At 42.1% G+C, this 23,260-nt stretch overlaps 1 protein-coding gene across 1 annotated transcript in view; it reads left to right on the top strand.

The window, feature by feature from the left end:
• Positions 1-23,260, top strand: part of MDH1B (malate dehydrogenase 1B) — a 25,586-nt gene extending 2,326 nt beyond the window's left edge. The window contains exons 2-11 of the mRNA XM_090044839.1: positions 6,345-6,457; positions 10,141-10,275; positions 10,444-10,586; positions 11,636-12,138; positions 13,704-13,845; positions 14,907-15,070; positions 16,366-16,505; positions 19,209-19,260; positions 19,614-19,688; positions 21,905-23,260. Of these exons, the coding sequence (XP_089900965.1) occupies positions 6,345-6,457; positions 10,141-10,275; positions 10,444-10,586; positions 11,636-12,138; positions 13,704-13,845; positions 14,907-15,070; positions 16,366-16,505; positions 19,209-19,260; positions 19,614-19,688; positions 21,905-21,987 (1,550 nt within the window). The 3' untranslated portion in view covers positions 21,988-23,260. The remainder of the gene's footprint in view (positions 1-6,344; positions 6,458-10,140; positions 10,276-10,443; positions 10,587-11,635; positions 12,139-13,703; positions 13,846-14,906; positions 15,071-16,365; positions 16,506-19,208; positions 19,261-19,613; positions 19,689-21,904) is intronic.

Genomic DNA, 23,260 nt, shown 5'->3' with positions numbered 1-23,260 from the left:
GCAAAACTCATGACATGGGTGCTTGTGACACTGTGCCTGCATTCAGGTGCACCCTTCCCGGTGCTGGGGCCTCTGCACAACATGGCAGTGTGCCCCAGTGAGGCTTCCTCCTCCCCTGCAACCTCATCCCAGTCCACCATTTTAAACAATGGCAGGTGAAAATAACATAGCTGGCTCAACAGCATCTAAGGTAGCCAAAAGGAACTGTCACAGAGCCTTTCTTGTTATAAAGGAATTGGCAGCAAAAGATAAAGATTTTGTGCTGGATATATGTTACTTGTGGTGTGTGTGATAGCTTATCTTGTGTTGTTATGTCTATATGTTTATTATGAAAAAAAATGGAATAGTTAGAAAAATTACCTCTTAGGAAGCTTTCAGGTTGAAAAACCATTTGTCAGGCTGAGGAAGTACCTGCAGTTGGTGTGTCTCCTGGTTGTGGATGGCAGGAATAGTAAAGCAGCCAGAGGCTGGCCTGGCACTCAATGCAGGCAAGAAATCCAGTCAATGAAAGTGGAAATGGAGGCGTCAGGGGGTGAGGGACAGGATGGGGTGGGGAGGTCAGGAGCAAAAGGGGATGTCACAGCAAAGGTGAAAGTACAAAGGTGCCTCAGGATTCAGACATCTGGCAGGTCTGGTCACACCAGTGCCCTGTGTGGGAGAGGTAGGCATGATCTCCACCCTGGCTGCTCCAGATGTCTGAGGTGAAGTGTAAGGCCACCTGTGGACCTGCCTTGTGCAGCTCATCCCTCAAGTACTCCACACATGCTTCATACAGGGATGGCACCACCTTGGTGGTACATGCAGGCACTTGGTATGATGGGCCTGCAAGCGCTATGAGCCACCTGAACCCTGGCCACTCAACAAAGGAGAAGGGCTGGCCATCAGTGGCAAGCATCTCCCCAATGCTCAGAGTGAGCTTGCTCAGCCTTGCAACGCACCCCACTTTCTGTCCATGTTTCCCCCACTGTTCCAGTGTAGCCTGCCTCTGCTTTGGAGGGATGGGAGCTTTGGAGTGTGCAGACTTCCCTTCGGGCATGCTCCTGCTGGTGCCAGGCTGAGGAGGAGCAAGAGCAAGGGGGTGGTGCCTGCAGAGATGCATCAGCATCGCTATAGCAGTCATATGTTTTGTTCCCTTGCCCCAGCTGGTTTTGGCTTGGCAGTGCAGGCAGATAGTGTACGCAGGATTGTCTGCCAGCTCAAAATGATCCCAGACCACACTGCCCGCTCACTTCTAGGGACCGGGTGCATCTGTGGATGCTTCTGCACCCCCTCCCCCAAGCAGGCAGAGGCACAGCAGATTCAGCTGAGCCACTTGCCTCCACCTCTACATAAACCTCTTCCAATGTACCTTCTGAAGGAGACCCAGCTCGAAGGGAAACTTGAAGGGTATTGAGCACATCCCCAGCTGATTCCCCCTCTTTCCCCATAATTTCCCTTGCTCAGGCACTAATATCCAAATCCAGCACAGCTCTTCTTCTGGCACTGGAAGACTCAGCATGGGAAGTGACAAAGGGCTGGAGTGGGCTTCTGTGCTGGTTGTGGTTGTGGCCACCTGCCTTTCTACCATGCTTCATGATGTGTTTCCCATCTTCCTTTTCAAGAAATATAAAAGGAATTTGCATTCCTATATAAACTGAAAATTGTAGGCATAGTGCAATGACAAGATTTATGAACCCAACAGAAATATGTCTGTGTGTGTAGAACAAACAAACAAACCCCACCACACTCAAAAGCACTGGTGTTGGAAAGAATGACCATATAAAAAACAAATATATAGAGTAAATTCCCACATAAAGCAAATTCTACTGTAACCCAATCCAATATAAGATTCAAAAGAATAAATCAATGAACAACAATAAAATAAAAGCACCTACAAGAAGGTATTCTTAAATCCTTCTTGCTAGGGTAGCAAGCAGGGAATCCTTTAGGGGAAAAAAACCCAGTCAGTGCTTCTGGCCATAGTGGTCTGACAGAGCTGCTAGAACAGATAGCTCACTAAGTGACCCCAAAGCAGAAAGTAGGGCAGTTGAAAAAAAATGCTGCCTTTTATGAAGTTTTTCTGTCCCCACCCCCAGAGCACTGGGGTTGGAAGGGACCTCAGAGAAGGGTGACAGTCACTGGCCAGCTACATATGTCAATAAAGAGAGCACTCCTTTCCCCATCCCTTGCACCTTCCCCCGCCTCCCTCTCCCTCCTTTACTTTGTTTCCCTGCAGGGAAGCCATTAAAGGCAAGCCCAGCTTCAGTTGAAATCCAAAACATTTTGACCTTTTTGAAACATTGACCTGCCCCATTTTGTTCTGACCCTGTTTCAAGCCTCTCCATTTCATTTCAACTTTGCTGTTTCAAGGTCCAAACAAGCCAGGCAGCGAAATTTTACAGCCGTAGTTGCTACCACATCCAAGACATAGATCTTCTCACAAGCAGGCCACCATGCCCTGTGTGGGCTTACTTTATGGAGAGTTTCAGAGGAGAGCCTTTAACTTTTTCACTCTAGCTTCAAGTCTAGTTAAAAGCCTTCACATACAGGAAAATAACACACATTGGATGATAGCATTCCTAGAGCTAAGACCACCACAAGGGGGTTGTAGGCTACATTGAGGATGTAGGTTGCAGCAGGCAATGAACAGAATAGAGGTGGGGGGAATGTTTGTTGTTGTTTTTTTTAAAAAAAAAATAAAAACAACCAACACCAGCAGTGGAGTGATATCTGTAATGTCTTGTAGGATTGAAAGTTCACTTTGATTTTTAGATGTCAGAGGTTTTGTTAGCTTTACCTCAAAACTTTTCTGATCCTGTTACAGAAGATCAAATCTAGTAATACTGAAAACTTCAGAGCTTTGAATGCAGTATTCTTGTTTCCCTGAAAACAGACCAAAATCAGGGGGTTATACATATTAAACATCTAGCCTAGAATTCTAACTTAAGAGATACTATTTCAACCTCTAATAAAGATTTAGACTGCCTTTGTGGTGAAAGTTTGATTCCTCATTCAAAAAACACATGCCTATGTTCTGTAACATTTAACTTTTTCTGCCTGAGCCATAAGAAATGCCTTCAATTGTCTTTATTAACCCTATTACATGATAGCAAGAGCCTTAATACTTGTTACTAAGTTTTCATAAACACCCTTTTTCTTGCCTTAACAAAAAACTGTTAACACTTTCTTTTCTAGGATCTACACTCTTCCTGGAAAGTGAGGGGAGGTAACAAAAAACATTTCTCACTCCCCATTATCAATGGGAACACACACTTACATTTCCAACAGTTCCTCTGCCTTGCAACATATACACAAAGCCAATACACCACACTACTCACTCTGGTTTTGTGCCAACACCTTAACCCTCTTTGCAAAGCCACTCACTCATTAGGCTCTGTAACAACTTGCCCTTCCCAGAGGCTTTTCTTTTTTTTTTTTTTTTGCGTGCCTATAAGGACACCCCTGAAGTCCCTTACTGTTTTACTTCTCTCTTTAGTCTCATATCCCACCCTTACCCATCTGCCATGTCTTGATGGAAATATTTAGGTGTTTTTACAAGCAGCAGACTGCCTACTACCTATTTCCATGTTGAGTTTCTCAGCCACCATGATGAGCCTTCCCCCAGTCTCTCTAGCTAGGCCTGCCAGTCTAAACCCACCAGGTAGGGTTTGACTCTGAGGCTCTAGCTGCTTAATGCTCTCAGGGTCCATGGCCCTCTTTTTGCTTTTGATATAGAGCCCAGGCTTGCTAGCCTAGAGGGCTATTTGCTGGGTATGGAGCCAGAAAGCTACAAGTTCCAGTCTGGGCAGTAGTCCAGAGCTCCCACTACACCCTTTCTTTTAGTTTGTGCTACTAGCCAAGAGTCTCCCCCCCTCCCCCCACTAGGACCCAGCTTAAGAGTCCTGCAAGCAGCTCTGAGCTATTGGCAGTACATGGCTGCACACTCTAGTGCCCTAGGCCCTTTAGCCTTTTACGACTGCACCCAAGGTGCTAATGAGGCCTCCTCCACCCTACAGCCTCAACCACAAGCCACCAGTCTCATTCAAAAAATACAAGTAGTAAGCCCATGGGTTGTAACCACAAAAAAATAAAAAATTAAAGGCAACAGCATGCTAGCTTACATTTTTTCCATAGCTCTGTGCTTCTGCTTCCCACTGTCTGTGACACTCCTCTTTGTGGGGCTGCAGCCACTTCTCTGACAGTCATCAGGAGCTCCCTTCTCACAACAGCCAGACAGGCCACCAAGCCTTTCCGTAGACTTCTTCTGCACAACCTCCTTGCCCTTCCACTACTCTCCCTAACTAACACCAAGCCCAGGGTTTTTATAGTTCTGGCCTGCCCCCTTCCAGTCACCTGACTAGCTGGCCAGGCTCACCTGTTAACCCCTACCCTGCCAGCAGGCTGTGCCCAGAAAGTTCTGATCTTAAAGAGACCAGCCTGCTTTCTGGTAACAGGGCTAGGGTTCCCTGTTACAGGTTCCTTAGGTTCTACTTTGTTACAAACATTCACACAGTTTCTAGCACAGGAGTTAATTTTCTCAGCTACTGACTTCTTATGGGACCAGCAAAAGAAGGTATTTTACTTAACCACCTCAGACACTTTCTGAGATCAAGTTACAGCTCTCTCTCAAGAGTGCTGTATTTCTCCCTGCTATAGAGCAATCATTCCTAAAATTCTATTCTCACTCTCCTCCACTTATCTTTTTATACTGCATTTTTCACTAGCAACTTTCACTTCTTATTAACCAGTGAGTTTTCTAACTTTCCAAAATAAGATTGCCGTTACAAATGATTTAGGGTGCATCATAACCCTGTTTAGAACCTATCACTGTTATAAAAAATGCTGATCAAGGCCCCAGTATCAATCAGCATTGGATTTTTTTTAGATTTCCCTTATTTCCCACTAAAGCTTGAATGGGTGGCACCCCTAGTAGTCAAAACAAACTCATCCTATTAGCGCCCCTGGGTGCTTCCTTCCCCGTGGTGGATTGGGAGGTACTGAAGGCTGAACCAGCGGAGGTGGGTCTGGCTCTGCCTGCTGCTGAAAACTGGTTTCTATGGGTAGATCTGTGGCTTTGAAAAGAGCTAAAGAGGCTGTGAAATAGATCAGGAGCAGCAAGCACACAGCAGAATTATCCTAAGAAACATACCTTGATTAATGGAAAATCAAGACCATTATAAAGGAGAGATGATCCTCTACAACTGGGGAGTGATGGATAATGAGCCGTTAAACCCATTGACTCCCTCAGCTGCCTCAATAGCAGTGCAGCAGCTGCTGCCCTGTGGAGCAGGAATCAAAGCTGGGTATTTCTATCCCATGCAAAAAAATTAGCTACATCCTTATCACTCCATTATAGTTCATTATTATTTTTGTTGATATTGTGATCAGCTTCCCCCGCTTAATACATGCAACCCAATTTTGGGGAGGCGGGTAATTTCTGGCAAAAGGATTTGTGTTGTAGGTACAATAATATAGAATCACCTTACCTGTTCTTTATCAGTACAAAAGAATAAAAACCTGCTTAGAAAAACAGGTGCTGCTTCACTATCTCTTAGCAATAATACAGTGCAGTGAGCTCACACATAACTAAGTCTTCATTACATGTACACAAAATTCTGTAGAACATATATCAGGGAGTACTGGTATTATCATACACAACTAACACATTTTTTTCATATAAATGGACAGAGCACTCTTCATGACTTTATATTCTGGTATACAGTATTTAAAAAATGCTTGTTAACTTGGACTCCGATCCTGTAAGGCAATCCATGTGGATGGACCCCTATTGATACCACTTCCCTCCTTACTAACACAGCTGTGTTGCTGGGCAGTACACCATGCAGTCATGAAATAACCAATGAAGTTCAGTTGTCTGGATTAAGGTGTCCCAGACAGAGTGAACCAGCTATATTTGCTGCAAAGATTTAATTTTTATTTCTGAATTGTTCATTGTTATTTTATTGTAAAAGACAGACTTTTTCCTTTATAAAAAAAGGATATAGTATTTAGCCATTTCTCAGTTTTCCTTAATTTTATCTCCACCATCATCTTGTAATGGATCTTCTTCCTCTCTAATGCTACTTTTCTTTACATATCCAAATATACTCCTTAATCCTTTAAAGGTTAGTGTGCCCTGAAATATTTGTGTCAAATTGGGACTTAGATTTCTTACCTTCCTAAACTTTCATTTCTTTGATACCTAATATCTTTGTACTCATATTTTCTATGAATTTACATAGTTTTGGTTCTCTATGGATCTTTCTTTTTTTTTCTTTTGAATCAGGATTATTTGTTTTTATGAAGCTGTAATCAATTCATCTTGTAGTCTTACTTTTTTTTTAATGTAATTCTTTCATTTCCAGGTAGAGCAGATTGTCCATATTATGCTAAGGCAGAAATTTTAGCTGACTATCTGCAGGTTAATTTGCCTAATTTCAGGATATATAAGATTACTCAGCACCCTGACAACTGGGAGGTAAGAGAAATTAAGTCAGTTCATGAATCTATGCCAACATAATCCAGACAAAGAAAGAAATGTGCCTGTGATCTTTATTGTATTGTGTATAGTAGCAATTTGCTAAACTGCTAGGCATGCTATTTAAGCAGTCCTGGCTACAGGAGTTTGAGAAACATTTTAACACTTGCAGACATTCTGGGACCTCCACAAATAGAAAATATGGATTCCAGTAGTATGGTGATGGCCAGACTAAGATTATATTTTGGTACTAAAATGTTGATTTTGCTGTTTCTTTTGTTTTATAAATGGCCATCTAGTTTATTCAGTTGTCCATTTAGGCATTCAACTGAATTGTGTCTTGTACTGTTTGCATACAGGCAGTTTTATGACTTATGACACAATTGGTTCCTGAAAACCACGTCTTAAGTCAAAAAGTAACTCAGAACTGATTTTCCCATAGGAAACAATGTTATAATGGGGGACTGGTTCCTGAACCAAGGCCTGATACCCTGTTTTCACCAAAAATAACCAAGAATTTTGTACTCAATCAATTATAGATGAGAATATAGTTATATTAATGTATTTATATTGTAAATATCAATCATATTGATCTGGAAGGACTTCTTTGAGGGGACTTTGCTAGACTTTTTGAAGGGTTCTTGGCTGGAGTCTTCTCAGGAGTCCTGGCTGCAGATTTTTTGGAATCTCATCTGCTTTCTTAAAGAAAGTGTCCAAGGAAGTTTGGACAGCTGTTCTCCAAGGAGATGGGGGGGACAGCAGACTTGTTCACTGACATGGCATGGTGTCAGATCAAGCCTGTAAATTCGAAACTGACATCAGAAATTTGAAACAGGGTGTCAATTTATAAACGTTTTAAGTACAAAATGTTGTAACTCGAAATGTTGCAAGTCGAGGACTGCCTGTACTATGATTATATATTCTTTCTCAATCATTACTAGCCAGTGCAGCTGCAGAGGAGATATTACAGACCCTCAAATCTTTTTGTATTACGGTGTTTGAAAGTATTAAAGTAAAAACCACATTCTCATGTATGCTAAGGTCCCTTTACAGCCCTTCTGCAGCACCGTATACAGTATTACCCTTTAAAGCCCCTTTACACTGCCAGTATTGTGCCCCCAGAATTAGCTTTAAGATCAGGTATTGCTAGCAGTTTAAGTCTAGCAACATGTTGCTCAGAAAAATGAACCTAAGAATTTGCCTGTGGTTTGTCTACAGTAGAAATGTAGAAATACCTATGATTTCCTGGTTTTGTCATAGCAAATAAAACCATGCTGAGTGCTGGACTCTTCATTTACCACATCACAGGTATCTTTACTCTACACTGCAGTCTGCAGTGTAGACATACTCCGACTGAATATGTCTATTCATTATCTTTTGTCTTGGATTGCAAGCACTTTATGTTAGGGACCATCTTTTTGTTCCGTGCCTTTGTGCAGTGCCTAACACAATGTACATGGCTAGGGCTGCTAGGAAGTACCCATAACACAAATCATCATAATCTTAGGGTGGGAAGTACCCATAATACAAATCATCATAATCTTAGGGTGTAACATAGCTTTAGTATAAATAAGAATCTTGCCTAAGTGTATCAGCAAAGGCTAATATTTTTGGAGAGTTTCCATTGAAAACAGTTCCTCATTTTGACTATAACATAGTTTCATAGTTTCATAGTTTGTAGGGTCGGAAGGGACCTGAGCAGATCATCTAGTCTGACCCCCTGCCATGGCAGGAAAGAATACTGGGGTCAAATGACGCCAGCAAGATGTTCATCTAACCTCCTCTTAAACACCCCCAGAGTAGGAGCCTGCACCACTTCTCCTGGAAGCTGGTTCCAGATCCTAGCCGCCCTGACTGTGAAGTAGTGCCTCCTGATATCTAACCTAAACCTACCCTCTGCCAGTTTGTGACCGTTATTCCTGGTCACTCCTGGCGGTGCTCAGGGAAACAGTGACTTCCCCAATGCCTGCTGATCCCCGCTGACTAGTTTATAACAGGCCACAAGATCCCCCCTCAGCCTTCTCTTTTGGAGGCTGAACAGGTTCAGGTCCCGCAGCCTGTCCTCATAGGGCCTGCCCTGTTGTCCCCTGATCATACGAGTGGCCTTCCTCTGGACCCTCTCCATGCTGCCGACATCCCTCTTGAAGTGCAGCGCCCAGAATTGGACGCAATACTCCAGCTGTGGCCTGACCAGTGCCGCATAGATGGGGAGGATCACCTCCTTGGACCTGGTCAAGATGCATCTGTGGATGCATGCCAAGGTGCGGTTGGCCTTCCTTACTGCCTCTCCACTCTGCCGGCCCATGTTCATCTTGGAGTCAATGATGACCTCCAGATCCCTTTCCGCCTCCGTGCTGATAAGAGGGGAGTTCCCCAACCTGTAGGTATGGTGCCGGTTGTTCCTCCCGAGGTGCATCACCTTGCACTTGTCTGTGTTGAAACCCATGCTATTCTTGTCCGCCCACCCTTGTAACCTGTCGAGGTCTGATTGTAGCCTGTTGCATCCTTCCAATGTTCCCACGTCCCCCCACATCTTAGTGTCATCAGCAAATTTGAACAGGGTGCTTTTTACCCCCTCATCCAAATCGCTGATGAAGATGTTGAACAGTGCGGGCCCGAGGACCGAGCCCTGCGGAACCCCACTGCCCACGTCCTTCCAGGTTGAGAAGGACCCATCATGCTCAATTACATTCAAAGTAAATCAATCTGAATCGACTGCCTAGGAATCTGTGTTGTCAAATTGTAAGACTGCTTATAAGATCAATGCGATTTCTGCTAAAGTTTGTAATAACTAATTAAATTCCATCACCATGCATTTAAAAAAAATCTAGCTTAGTAAATAATAGCTGTAGTTATATAGATACAAGTTAAAAAATACCTTTTTCTTAAATAAAGAGCTACAGAAAATAACAAAGCAGTTCTGTCAGTGCATCTGCAAACCAGCTTGCAGTAGGCGTTTAAAAGCTATATAAACAGTAATAAAATTAATCTGAATCTAGAGACCTAATAATCAAAAGGGTTATCAAAAAGACAATGGAAGAAGACAGTTATCTATTTCAAATTCTACTATATTCAAGTGGATTCTCTTACAAAACAGTTGCAACTCTTGGATTTAATTTCTTTTATTATCAAACCAGTTTACGGCTGATAGCCATCTAAGGTAATGTAGTATGTTATTAGAAAAAAAATCGCAGTAGTGCCTCATAAAACAGTCAGTTCTATAAGAAAGGATTTACTAATCTCATTGCCCCTTATATTTAAGCACCATAAACAACTTTAATGCTGAGACATCACCTCTATCGTCTACTGTCATGTGAGGCCAAATAGAAATCCTGAATTGATTCATGTTTTAAAATGGTCTCTTGGCACTGCATCTTGCTGCTTGTAGTATTACTAAGCCAACTAAGCGATATTTTTATAACAGTATGGCCAAAGAGAAGCAAATAAGTGAATTTCCTCTCTTGTTAATTAATTTCTTGCACAATACGTTCCAGACATCTAGTTGGTAGCATTCCCCTGCCTTACATACATTTGTATTTGGGAGGTTTTGGAAAGATCTTGTCATTATGCATTTGGAAAATAATCAGTCTTTTTGGAAATACTAAAATGTTACTAGCTGTAATATTTAAATATCGCATTATCGTATGTGAAAAAAAATTGTGTTTTGGATTTGTTGCATGCAGCAGTGGCTTCATGATATCTGTGAAAAGAATGGATGGAAACACAAATGCTCTCCAATTGTTTGGAGAGAATTGTTGGACCGTGGAGGGAAAGGCCTACTTCTAGGAGGATTTAATGATTTTCTGGAGCATGCCCAGGTAACAAGTTTCTTTCAGTAAGCACCAAGAATTTATATCTTACATTCTTTTATGCATTCCTTTTTATCCCTTGCTCTTTTTTCAGATGTAAAATGAAATAATAGGCAGTGAAGCTTAGTTGTGTTTGGGCCCCCTTCTAATTACTGATCACACTCTCTTGATCTTTAGCATTACTACGGCATCACCTCAGACTTGCTAAGTGAAGAGATGCTGCAAATTGGTGAGGAGAACTTGCAGACTCACATACAAATGGAGAAAGAGGAGGAAGAACGAAAAAGTCTTATCAATCCTTTGCAGGTCTGGATCAGCAGGTAAGAGAGGGAACAGAATCTGCAGAGTAGAGTTTCACTCAGCTTTAGAAGAGTGCGTTCCTCAGACAATATTGGTTTCCCATCGCTGATAAGCTGTACTGAGGCTTGCATATGAATTCATATACATTTTGATTTGGTTTATAGAAACACATATTTTATAAATGATTTGTATTCTTTCTTCTAATTTTCTTGTCAACTTACAGTACATTAAAACAGAAACTTTTGATGGTTCAAAGTATAATATAAACATTCCGTTATTACAAAACATTCATGTGAACCATTTCTTTAAAAATGCTATAGGTAAAGCATGAAATTGTTCAAATCTTTGCTGATTTGTTTAATTGGATTAGGTTCTGTTTGTAAGTAAGCACTCAGTAGATACTGAAGAAAGAATTATTACCTTGGTTGCAGCTTGACAGCAAATAAAGGTGAAAAAAACTTGGAGACACTGCCTTACTAAATTTAGCCCCCATATTACCCCCAAAAAAGCAAACTCTGAAAAAAATAGAAAACGTATAAAGGTACTAGTGAGCATATTTGCATAAATAAATTAATAACACTTCCTTGTAATGTCTGCAATCCAGAAAATGCAGCATTATGCTAATGCATGAATAAAAATTAAATGGACTGTAAGTAAAGAGATACTGACCATCTTTTTACATACTCCACTGTGAGGAAAATTCAAAATAAGAAGGAAGCAGTTTGGAAGTATAAATTAGACCTCCAAAAGTCTTGTATTTTTATTAATCCCTGGTATTATTAGTTATACGCCTAGGATAATTTGTTAGGTTTTTAAGCATACTTTTTAACCTGGCAGTTTCCCTTTAAGGATGTAGGGTGGAAAAATCTTTAAGCAAAGGGAAACTTGAGCTGTATTAATTTTTAACATGCTGGCATGAAAACAGATCCAGAAATGACAGGGCCTAATAGACCATTTGAACATTAATCAGCTACGAGACAAAGTTCTATATTATCTATTTTTATAATACATAAATTTGGCAGCATTTACTGTTTAACAGAGACTTTCCATATCTAAATTTTTTCATTAGTGCATCAGCTCCTGCCTGCTACCATCTGATCCCGCTTTTGGCAAATGGAGAAGTGTTTGGGATTACAACAGAAATCAGCATCCATCTGCTTGATAGATATAACTGCAAAGAAGTTCTTTGTGGTACTGTGATGGAGGCTCAAGATTTGGCATACCCCCTCCTCCGCAGTGTTTCAATGCACGTTGAATTAGATGAGGCCTTTCTTCAAGCTGATGTTATCATTTTGCTTGATGATATCCTTCTTGAACGTGATACAACATCCTTTGAAAATTGCATTAGGCAGGTGAATGAGCTATGTAAGGTGTATGGTCCCCTGATTGAAAAGAATGCCAAGAGTGGGGTCAGAATTGTTGTGGCAGGAAAAACTTTTGTGAACCTAAAGGCATTAATGATTATGACACATGCCCCATCCATTAACCCTGGGAATATTATTGCCCTGGCAATGTTACTGGAAAGTGCAGCTAAAGCCATGCTGGCCAGGAAACTGAATATGAATTCAGCAGGTAAGTGATACGTATTTGTTTACTGTAACACAGATGACCATGTGGGAATCATGAAGGACAGAATTCTGTTTGACACTTGACATTCTAAAACATGTATTTTCATAGCAGGGTGCAACTGGAGTACATATAAAAATACAAGCATAGTGAGTGCACTCAGTTGCAAAGGATCAGTATGGGCCTGCATTGAGACTGCATAGCTAAGTGCAAACAATCAAAAAGCCCGAGGCTGAATCAATTCAGTCTTTGCAGGTTAGTCTAATCCAGGCACAGCTGGTGAACTCAGACTGGTGGGGTGGGTGGAGTGGCATATGGGATGACCCAGCCAGCTGCAAACCACCTCTCCCCCTGCCCCCCACCTACACTCCTGGCTGGCTGCAAACCATCCTCCCCTGCTTCCATGCGATGTTCTACCCGCCCCACCACTCTGAGTTCACCAGCCATGCCTGATTTAATCTGCATAGATTGAACCAATAAGAAAGTGAGCAGACATTCACTTTTGGTTCCAGAAGTGCAGCCACATGCCTGCAGTGGCCCAGGCCAGAAGCCGTGGGGGACGAGGGGTGCTAAAACATGCCTCCCTGCTCTGTTAGAGCAGACAGCTTTGGCCAAGGCTAGGCTGCACACCCTGCCAGGGCGGGACTGTGGGGGAGATGCAAGGCATCCTGGGATGCTGGGAGACTAAGAGTTAACTTGAATCTGGAGGGGATCTGGGACAGACATTCAATAAACCGATTTTACCTAAATCAGTTAAGTCGAATACTACATCCATCCAGGTTTATCTTAAACTGGTTTCACTCATTTTGAAGTGGTTTATGTGCATTGAATTTCTGTTGTATTACAGAGTTGAATCAGTTTCTGATCTCTTTTACTAATTGTGTGTAATTTCTGTCCCTACCCCATGTGTATTTCTACAGCTGCAATCATGGTATATGCCTGTGCATGAATATGATTTTATTCATGCTAACATTTATACTCTGCTTTATCATTCTGGCACATTCACAATATTTTAAATATGCTAAGCAAGCTTCAGAACTGCATAGTACAAATTAGGAACTTAAACCCCAACAGTCTATTGTGTAGTAAGGTTCCTTGTTAGGGATTATATTCCCAGGAGAGCATACTGGAAATCACATTTAACAGAAATTGGTGATCAGTGGTAGGTCTAGGCATTACAGGACCTAATAAAAAGGGAAAGGTAATGGTTAATATGCTGAATAGTTTATTAACTGCTTATTTGGGAAAATCACCATGCATCAAAGTGGTTTGATTTCTTTTTTTTTAATGTTTTTACAGGCCACCATTTAGACAGTCTGGTTTTGTGCATCTGAGGCTTTATAAGAAACATTGCCAAGTGTTTGCAAGTTGGCTTGATTTGTTATCCAATAACTTAAATATGCACTATGATTACTCAAATGTATAAAGTAGCACCAATGTTTTCACATATTATGACAGACAAAGCGTTTTCTGCAACTTTGAGATTAAATTACTTTCTTTGTAAGTATTTGGTGTTGTAAAATTGCCTAGCTTTCTGTACATTGATCTGTATATATGCTGTTCTGTTACAGGGATTAAAGATGTGATTGTCTGGGGTAACATCACTGGTAGTAGCTACATTGATTTGTCTAATGCAAAGGTTTACCGATATGACAGTGCTATCTGGGGTCCACCTAGCTTTTCACGCCCTTTGCTGGACATGATATATGATAGGTACAGTAAAGCTATATTCTTCATGGTGAGATCTTATATACCAGCTGTTTTCTTTTCTTCATCCATATCAGCCTGTGGTCTCTCACAAACATAAAAATCTTGTGTTTCTTTGTTTACTTCTTTACTTCTCAGCGAAGTACTGAAAGGACAGAATCAACTTGAAATAGTTCCTAAAAATGAGTTTAAAATAGTTTCAAGCACTATGCATATCTTGGACATTTGGGGCCACAGGGATTATTTGTTTTACAGTGATTTGTCCCTCTATATTAAAGCATTTTTTCTCTCTCATCATCCTCTGACAGGCTCATAAAAACAACAGAAGTTGAGTGAGTGCTAGATTTTCACAGGGATTTAGATACCTAAAGAAGCAGATAGGTGCCAAGTGGGATTTTCAAAAGAACTAAGGTGAAGTACATGTTTAACCTATTTTGACACTTTAAAATCCCACTAGACATGTGAATGCCTGTTTAGGTCCCTAAATTCCTTTAATGATATGAGCTCAAGTGACTGGTACCATCAAGTTAACAAAAAAAAAAAAGCCCTTCTAAAGAAATGGTACACTCAGATGCAGATAACATGTTCCCAAAGAGAACAGCAAGGATATGGGAGAGATGTTGCAAATCCAGAATATTCCCCAAGCTGTCTCCATCTTCCCTTACTAAGTCCCTGAAGGCAGATAATTAGACTGAAAGCTCTTTGAGGCAAGCAACTTTATTTGGATTTATGTACGGTGCCTCCTATAATGGGATATTGGTCCATGACTGGGTCTCCTTAATGCTATCACAGTGTAGTTAACCATTAATAATAATGGTGACACAGTAATGTAGGCACGTGAATAAGTGGTCCCATGTTCATAGATAATGAGCACTTGCCCTTTTCTTTTTGAAAAACCAGGACACCTGTATAGGTGCTCCTATCTAGGACTTTCAGTATTTCACTTCAGCATCCATAGTTTAATCAATCCATACTAATGTCTTCTACCGTTTCAGTTCTTATTTACTCTAAGACATGACCTGAATTTCAGTTTTCTTTAATGTTGACCTCTCCTTTCTTAATGGCAGCAAGTGGCTCCATTCAGAATTTGTGACTGCCCTGAGTTCACTGAATTCCCGGGAATATCACTGTGTAGGCATGTCACCTGCGCATGTAATAGCCACTATACTGAGATACTGGTACCAAGATTCTCCTCCTAGGGAGATTGTCTCTGTAGGAGTGCTAAGTGAAGGTAAGTCTCTGTTTTTAGTTTATAAATTATTGAAAGATTTTTCTTTGCTCTGTTGGTTCCTTCAGTAAGTCATTTTTATCAAAATATTTATTTCAGCATTTAAAAAAAAATCATGATATACTCTGAGACTAAGTGTTTCCAAATCTAAGAAATTGTGCAACCAGGGATCCTAAAATGTGACATGCAGGCCTTGAGTAATTGTAACTTTAGAGGTTAATCATGTCTTGTGGGTTTTTTTCCCCTTCCCTTCCTCTATTTCAAATGCCTTTCTGCAGTGTTTCGTATAAAGAAAAGTACTTATGTATGGCCTGCATTTTAAGAGAATGCCTGTTTTTGTGATTTTGCATGTGTATGCATTTAGAAATATTTTCATAAGAGCCATTAAAGCATAGCTCTAAATAAGGGACTTTCCATATCCTGTTTGAAGGGGTACAACAATTTTAGATACTTCAAACTGAAACCTAAAGTTATAGCACGCAATTCTTTGTATTGTAAACTGAGAAGGGCAGAAATCTCTTTGTCTTCATTACGATTCATGGGTGGACCTAGGATTTGGTAAAGGCAGGGGTATGTGACAAGCATCTGGTGCTGCAGGGCAGGCATACCATGCTGTAGGAGCAGCAGCGAGGGAATTCTTTTGAAGTCTCCAAATCAGGTAAAATTGCACCCTGCCTCTTGGCACCCCCTTTCTTCTCCCTTTGTGCTTGGTGGCACCTTCTCACCCCTTCCATTTCTCCCTCCCCTCCCCTCCCCTTGCTGCTGCTGCCAGTGCCCCTGCTGTCCCTGGTTGCTCCTATCCCACTCCAGCTGGGCTTCACAGGGAGCCAGGTCAGTCACAGCACTCACCGTGGGCAGGTTACCCCTTTTGAGCCTACTTCCGGGGTGACAGAGAACATCCGGGGGGGTTGGACAAGGAGGAGGAATCTGCCTGCTGCCACTCTCTTCAGCTCAGCCCAGCTCCCCGCACAGTCCAACAGCAGCAGGGAAACTAGGGGCAATGACAGCAATGTGCGGAGGAGGGGAGGAATGGGAAGGAAAGAGACATGACTCTAACCACAAAAGAAAAGGGGAGGCGGCATTCTTACCTGCTTTTGGGATCTTAAAGTCCTTGACTGCTACTGTCATAGTGTAGTCTTAAAGAAGGGTGCAGCTGTGATACTGTACCCTCTTTAGATCTGCTCCCATTAGGGTTTTGTCCGGCAGGACAACATAGTATTTGAACATATCACTGCTAGGTAGCAGTGCTTTATTCAGAAAGAAAAGCAAGCTTTGTGGGATTTTTCCCTTTTCTTTAGGTCAGTTTTGTATCCCTGAAGGTATTGTTTTCTCTATGCCTGTGAGTTTCCAGAATGGAACCTGGGAGGTCATTACTGAAACTGAAATCAATGAAAAAACTCAAGAAATTATGGATTGTTTAGCCTATGATCTGATACAGGTGAGGTCTTCTTCACTCTAACATTATTTCCACTCCCTCATCTTTGGGTGCATGATATGACACAGCTTTATACCAGGGGCAGGCAACGTTTTTGGCCAGTGCCAAAAAACCCAATGTCTACCTTTGTTGTGGAGTCCGTGACCCCTTGCAGAGCCGCTCCCAAAGACACAGAGTCGCTGTCAGTCTCAAATTTTATTCAGCATGCTGGACACCCCAAGCAAGCTCAGAGGCCCCGAATAAAACTCTTAGAGGCAATTTATAGTTTACAGTCAAGATGCGCGCACAGGTAGGAATTTTCCACTGTGATAGATAACAAGGTATCAGGCCAGTTTGAGAGACCCCTAGTTGGTTAAAACTGTTTTTTGTGGCTACGTGCTTGTTTTGGAGTGCTGGCTAATAGGGAGGGGGCTACATCCTTGATTGCTTCAGACTTCAAGGCGACTAGGATTTAGTCATTCTGGAGTCTTATCAGGCTGTGTCCTTGAAGTGCTGAGTCTGCTTTGTAGTTAATTTCTACAATATTATCTACGGTCTTGATAGTTAATTTCTACACCTTGTAAGGTGCTGGAGTGCCAGCGTGCCAGAAAAATAAAACTGGGGCAGGGGGAACACGGCAAGATGCACTGTATATTAATTTAGTTACTAATCATAAACATTGCATTTTTTGTTACAGTAAATATGAGGTTTTCTAAAAATTCTAAACCTGGTGACAAAACTTCATATACTACCTTGGTTCTTGTGTATTTTTTGTTAAGCATGTTGTGATGAGGGAGGGAAGAGAGAGAGAAAAGAGAAAGAACAGAGAGAGAGAGAAAGGAAAGGAGAGGAGAGAAAAAAGAAAGAAGAGAGGAAAAAAATGGAGAGAAAAAGGGGAGAAGAAAAAGAGGGAAAGAGAAAAAGAGAAAAGGAAACAAAAAGGGGAGAAAGAAGAGAGAGAGAGAAATAAAAAAAAGAATGAAAAAATAGGGGAGAGAAGAAAACAAAAGGAGAGAGAAAAAGAAGAGAGAAATAAAATGAAAAAGAGAAAGAAGGTGTGCCCCTTACTGCTCACGTCTCCCACCACTACCGGCTGTAGCTCAGGCCTGCTGGTCCAAAGCAGTGTCTGGCGGAGGGAGGCAGTGACATGCCAAAAGTAGCCACCAGGGCTGGGGCACTTGGGGCTCCCCAATGGTCCTGGAGCAGAGGAAGGCCAGGGCTGGGAGGGAGGGCCCAGCCCGAGGTCGGGCAGACAGACACTCCATCCCACCTAGGCAGGGGCAGCAATGGGACACTGAGTATACCTGGGCAGGGTCCAGACAGCACAGGGAGAAGTAGGCATGGGGGAGGCGCTGCGAGCAGGCCAGCCCAGCCAGGCACTTGGGAAGGCAGGAGCTGGAGGAGAGCGGGAACTGAGCAGGAGGCGGGGGCTGTCTTAGAGTGTGCAGGGAGGCTGAGTCCAGTGACCTGCCCTGGCCAAGTGGCATCCCCTCACAGGCAGGGCAGCTGAGCCCCATCCCTGCAGAGCTGCACAGGCTGGGTCCCTCCTCAGGTACCACTGGGCACCCCTGCCTGCAGTGGCTCGAAGCTGTGAAGCCCTGGGGCAGCCACACTTCCCACCCAGCCCCTACCTTCCCAAGGGGCCAGTCAGGCCGGCCTGCCCACAACACCTCCTCCCACGCCTGCTTCTCCCTGAACTGCCCAAACTCTGCCACAAGCTCCCAGCCCCGGTGCTGTGCACCCTGGTGCTGCATCCACCTAGGTGAGATGGAGCGTTTGTCTGCCCGAGCCGGGCCCAGGACTCGCCCACCTGCGGGAAGCCTCCAGTGCAGCAGCCCTGTGGGCTGGAGCGTGCGGCTCAGGGACACGGGGCAGAGTCAGCAGAACATAGACTGCATCCCTGCCTGTCTTCTCCTGACTCTACCCCTGGTGCCTGCCATGGTGCTGGGACCTGTGGCTGCTCCAGAAAGCCTAGAGCAGCAACTAAAAAATAAAAATATTTTAAACAATTTCCTCGCCTGCCTCCTGCTGTGCCAGGGAAAATGTCTCCGTGTGCCACTAATTGGCATGCGTGCTGGGGGTTACTTATCCCTGCTTTAGACACACCGGCCCGCAGCTAGATTCCAAAGGTGAAACCTCTATAAAATGATAATACACAAAAGATATAGTACATTAGCACTACAATCTATGTATACTCTGCTGTATAAAGTCTCTTCTTTGCATGTCAGATATGGATTAATATAAGTTAATGGGCATTTAGCTGTTCAGTTGCCCAATTAGCGCATGATAAATATTAGTTTACAGTCTAAATACACTGTATTATTGAAAATACAGGATTTCTGCACTGAGCTTGTATGCATTTCATACTGCACAGGACAGAAATTGTCTCAGTTCTCCAGTAGCATTTTAAGTGGCCAATTTAGCCATTTTGGCATTCCTAGTGAGTAGGGAATGCTCGGATGTTGCCTATGCAAATAATGAAAGCTGGATTCTTTTACAACCTGGGATTTCTCATTGAAGACACAATAAGTCAGCAGTTTATTGTTTCGAATAAAGGTGGTCATTTTAGAAATATTAAAATGCGATAGAAAGACTGATCTCAACTACGATCATCACACAGCTACTCATTTTTAGTCATGTTAGCATACATGGAGTATCATCATAAGAACATATTTTAAGTTTGTACTAGGAACAGTTTGTGATTATAAATCTCTCCTTTTCATGCAGGAAAAACAAGTTGCATTAGGAGAAATACAAAAAATGCAACCATACAAAAAAGGTAAAACCATTCATAAGCAATATTAGTATAAAGCTGTGTCGAATAATAGCGGACAGAAAATAAGGTTTTGAGAAAGGACAATAAAAACAATGGGTAGTTCATTTTATTATCTTTCTATTCTTTTATTACATGCAAAACCTCTTACCACGTAAAGATGAGTCATGACTATTAATAGAAAACAACATTTGCAATATGCCTTGGTATGTTTTTGATGCTATAGTAATATGCCTTTTGGCCTCTTCCTTAACTACGTGTTGCTTAAAAAAAAAAAAAAAGGAAAAATGAACAGAATCTGAAGTGCAATAAAAGCTGTCATAAATGTGAACCTCAATCTGGTTTTTTTGTTTTTACAGAAGTTGACACTTCATTCAATATCTTTAGTCTGCTAGACAGTCTGGAAGAAGAAAAGGTTGAAAAGCCTAGAGAAGGTAGGGTAATACAAGTATATCTAACAATATTCAAAATTATCTGAGGGAAAGAAATCTCAGTATTTCAGTGAGCTGTCTTTTCATTTTCAACAATAGATTTGATATACCAGCTCTAAGCTATTGATCCACTTTAAAACACAATTCAAAGATTACCCTGGTAAACTGCATAGCCACATACAATAGTTCTGTCACAATGTCAGGTTTTCTGTAGCCATCACAATACCATAGTCTTTCCAATCTACTACAAGGTCAAGTCATCTTCTAAGTCTCCTTATGCTTCCTTTTCCTACCGGTTCTGCTACTTGAGTTGCCTGGCCTGTTACTGCAGAAGGGTATATCAAGGAAGGAAGAAGGATCACAGATCAAAATAATAGCATTTTACTGACTTTAAAAGTGTGTGTGTTCTTGATTTTATCCCTTTTCCCATTAGTGCTTTCTCTCTCTCTCCTTTTATCACCCACTTTTCTTAATTGCATTTCATGTTTTCTTATTAATCGTGTCACAGAGCACTTAGATGCCCTGCACCTTTAAAGGGCTGAAACCGCTAGGGAGAGAGCCCTAGCAGTCAGTAGGGAGCCCCAGCTGCGGGTTACCAGGGCAGCCAGAACGAGGTAGTGGGCCCACACCTGCCAGCGGTCAGCTGACCAGAAGGGGCAGGGCCTGGCTCATATATAAACTCCAGGGCTGAGGCCCGGAGGGCAGTAGCCCTCCTAGAGTGAGTGAAGGGAAGAGGCCTGACTGCAAGTGTAGCTTCTGGTACTGTTGAGGGACAGAGCATGCCCTGTGTGGCTCCAAATATGTTATAGCCAGGCAGCTTGAGTTTATGTTATAGCCCTGGGGCTTGCAGGTTGATTTCTGTTTATAAGACCGGTGGTTTGAGCGAGACTATTTGGGGAAGGAGGAGGCCTCACTGGGGGGCCCACTGCAGCCTGGGGACCCCGGTGCCAGGGAGGGCATGGCATTTTGGGGTGCACAGACCCCGGTGCCAGAGACGGCGCAGCAACAGGGCTGCAGAGAGCCCAGAAAGAGGACAAGAGGGCCAATTACAGCAAGGCCTAGACAGGACAATGTTTGTGCCGTCTGGGAGGTTTGGAGCATGGTAAATGGGTGGTTGGAGCTATGCATATAGTCCATAAGGCTGGGGTGTCCTGTGACATCTATTTTGAAGCGGGACCCACAAGGGGTCCAGGATTCCACGGGGTTCAGAGAGTTCATCAAACAGTGTCCAAGAGGACTTAAAGGCAGCCTCCCTATACTATAAGTCCATCAAGACGTGGCGGGCAAGAACTGAGGGTGCCCAGCAGGCTGAATTAGCATGGTCGAGGGGCCTTGGGGGTAACATGGCCATCCTTGGGGACCCTGTCCCACAACAAATCCTTTTAAGACTTTTCTCTGAATCTTATCTTGGTTTTTTCCATCCCTTTCTGACTTTTCCACCTCCTATCATCATTTCTGTTTGTTTCATCTGTCTCTCTTTTCCTGCACCCTTTTCATTTCCACTTTTTTTTTCCTGTTTCCTCAGTTCCTCATATCTCCATTTTCTGTGGTGCTGTATGCATCACCTATTCCATTTCTTCCCTTTCTCCAGTCCCTCTGTTTTTCTTTTTTTCCCCCTAAATTGCTCCCCTTCTCCTCAAGTTTCTTTGGATTTCTCTCCTTGATCATATATATTTTTCCCCCTGTAAACTTTTCCTTTCCCCGCCCCCCATCCCATCTAGATTTTTATACTCAGACACAGGAAGAAGAGGTAGAAAGTATCTCTAGATTGAGGAGTGCAGTTCCCCATCTCCAATGAGCTCATGGGTATTTCCTGGGTTTTCACTGTGTGCCAAGAGTCCTAAGGATGCACCTTTGATATGTGCATCAATATTCTGTGATCCTCACTGATGCTTCCAGAGGTAGACTTCGAGCGAGACAGGACTCCCTGCTTGACTGCCACCTTGCTCATTGCACTGCTTTTCTGCTAAGCAATCTCATTCAGCTGTGACAAGAGAGACCACATTGGTGTTCAGCAGAAGAGCAACTACTCAGTTGTGGCTTAAAACCACTTGAATAATAGAGGCCCTTTCAAGTCTTGTTTCCCCATCACTTTGGGTCTTGTGGGTCTTAACATTAGATGATATTAGCATCAAGCCCCATATTTCATGCCTCCATTTATTTAAAGCTAAAGCGGTACATGCATCCAAAATACTGACTTTTTTTTTTCTTTGTTACAGAACTGGAAACCTTATCCAGTGGTTCACATCAGTCAGAGACCTTTGAAGGAGAAACAAATCCAAACATCCCAGATGTAGAATAAGAAATGTTTTTAATATTTACTTATTCAACAAATGCTGAAGTTTTATTACGTGGTTTATTTCATCCAAAGAGCATGAGGAAGAAAAAAATATAAACTCTCACCAAGGGTCTGCCAGGACATCTAATTAGGAACTACTGTATATTGGCTATGGTGAAAAGAAATGTCACAAGATACTCTGTAACCTTTTTTTCCTTGCTTGCTTTTGCTCCGGACATCTTTTCTCACAATTACCCTGTGTGCCTCTCTGCATATTGCTTTCCTTATGAACACTATAATCTATAAACCATTAGCTTCATTTTCTAATTAATGCATGTTGTTAACCCATAAAACAAACTTGAGCCATCACAACTCATGCAGCATAAAAATCACCAGAATGAAAACCTTATGTTTAAAAATGGGTAGCCTAGTTGCTTGGAAACCTGCCTGAGAGTTCTGCTTGTGGATCTTACACTTGTCAGTCTGTTGTCTTTAACAAGTCACATAAACTAGCATTTTCAAAAGCATACATGGGTATACAGGTCTCTCCACATGTAGAACTGGGAAGTTTTCAATGATATTTTTTCCATCAAAGATGCTTATTTGTCTAAACCAAAACTATTCATAAGAAAGGGACAGTTTTAATCAATTTCCCCATGTCAACATCTTTACAACAAAAACACTCAATTTTTTAGGCTGAAAAAGCTTTTCACTCTGAAATTTAAATTGCTCCATAATAAAATGTAAACCAAATCAAAACATTTTGCAGAGTATCAAAATGACAGTTTCATTTGACCTGATCTTAGCTCTGGGAGTTCAGTTTAGCCTAAATCATCAATTCAGCATTAATGTTATCCATTATATTCTGAAAATTGACAGTAAAAATGGCACCCTTATAACAATATGGCTGTACACGTAACAGAAAAAGTACTTATTCTCAGTAGTGACAAATACATTATTAGCCCTGCAGAGCCAACAGAGCTAAATTTTAATACATTTACTAATTTCCATTAAGATACACTGGAGCAAATCCATCGAAGACAATGAACCTACAGGGACTGAACTTGACACCCACTTTGTCTGCAGAACCCGTGTCAAATATACAGATGGAAGGAGTGTAGCTTGACCCTCAGACCCAGAATGAATTGGCAGTTTGGAAAAAAAAAACCCAACAAAACATTAACACTGACACTGCACATTTGATAAATCACTGAGATAAGGAAAAAAGTCTGTAATACAGATTTTAGAAATCACTTTTCAGACTAGAACTGCACTTAGGACAAAGAACTCAGAGAAA

This window comes from Crocodylus siamensis, chromosome 4, assembly GCF_052110815.1.
Source record: "Crocodylus siamensis isolate JL-2025a chromosome 4, ASM5211081v1, whole genome shotgun sequence".
Classification (NCBI taxonomy): Eukaryota; Metazoa; Chordata; order Crocodylia; family Crocodylidae; genus Crocodylus; species Crocodylus siamensis.
Note: the sequence above shows the minus strand (reverse complement) of the source record. Positions and strands in the feature narration are given on the sequence as shown.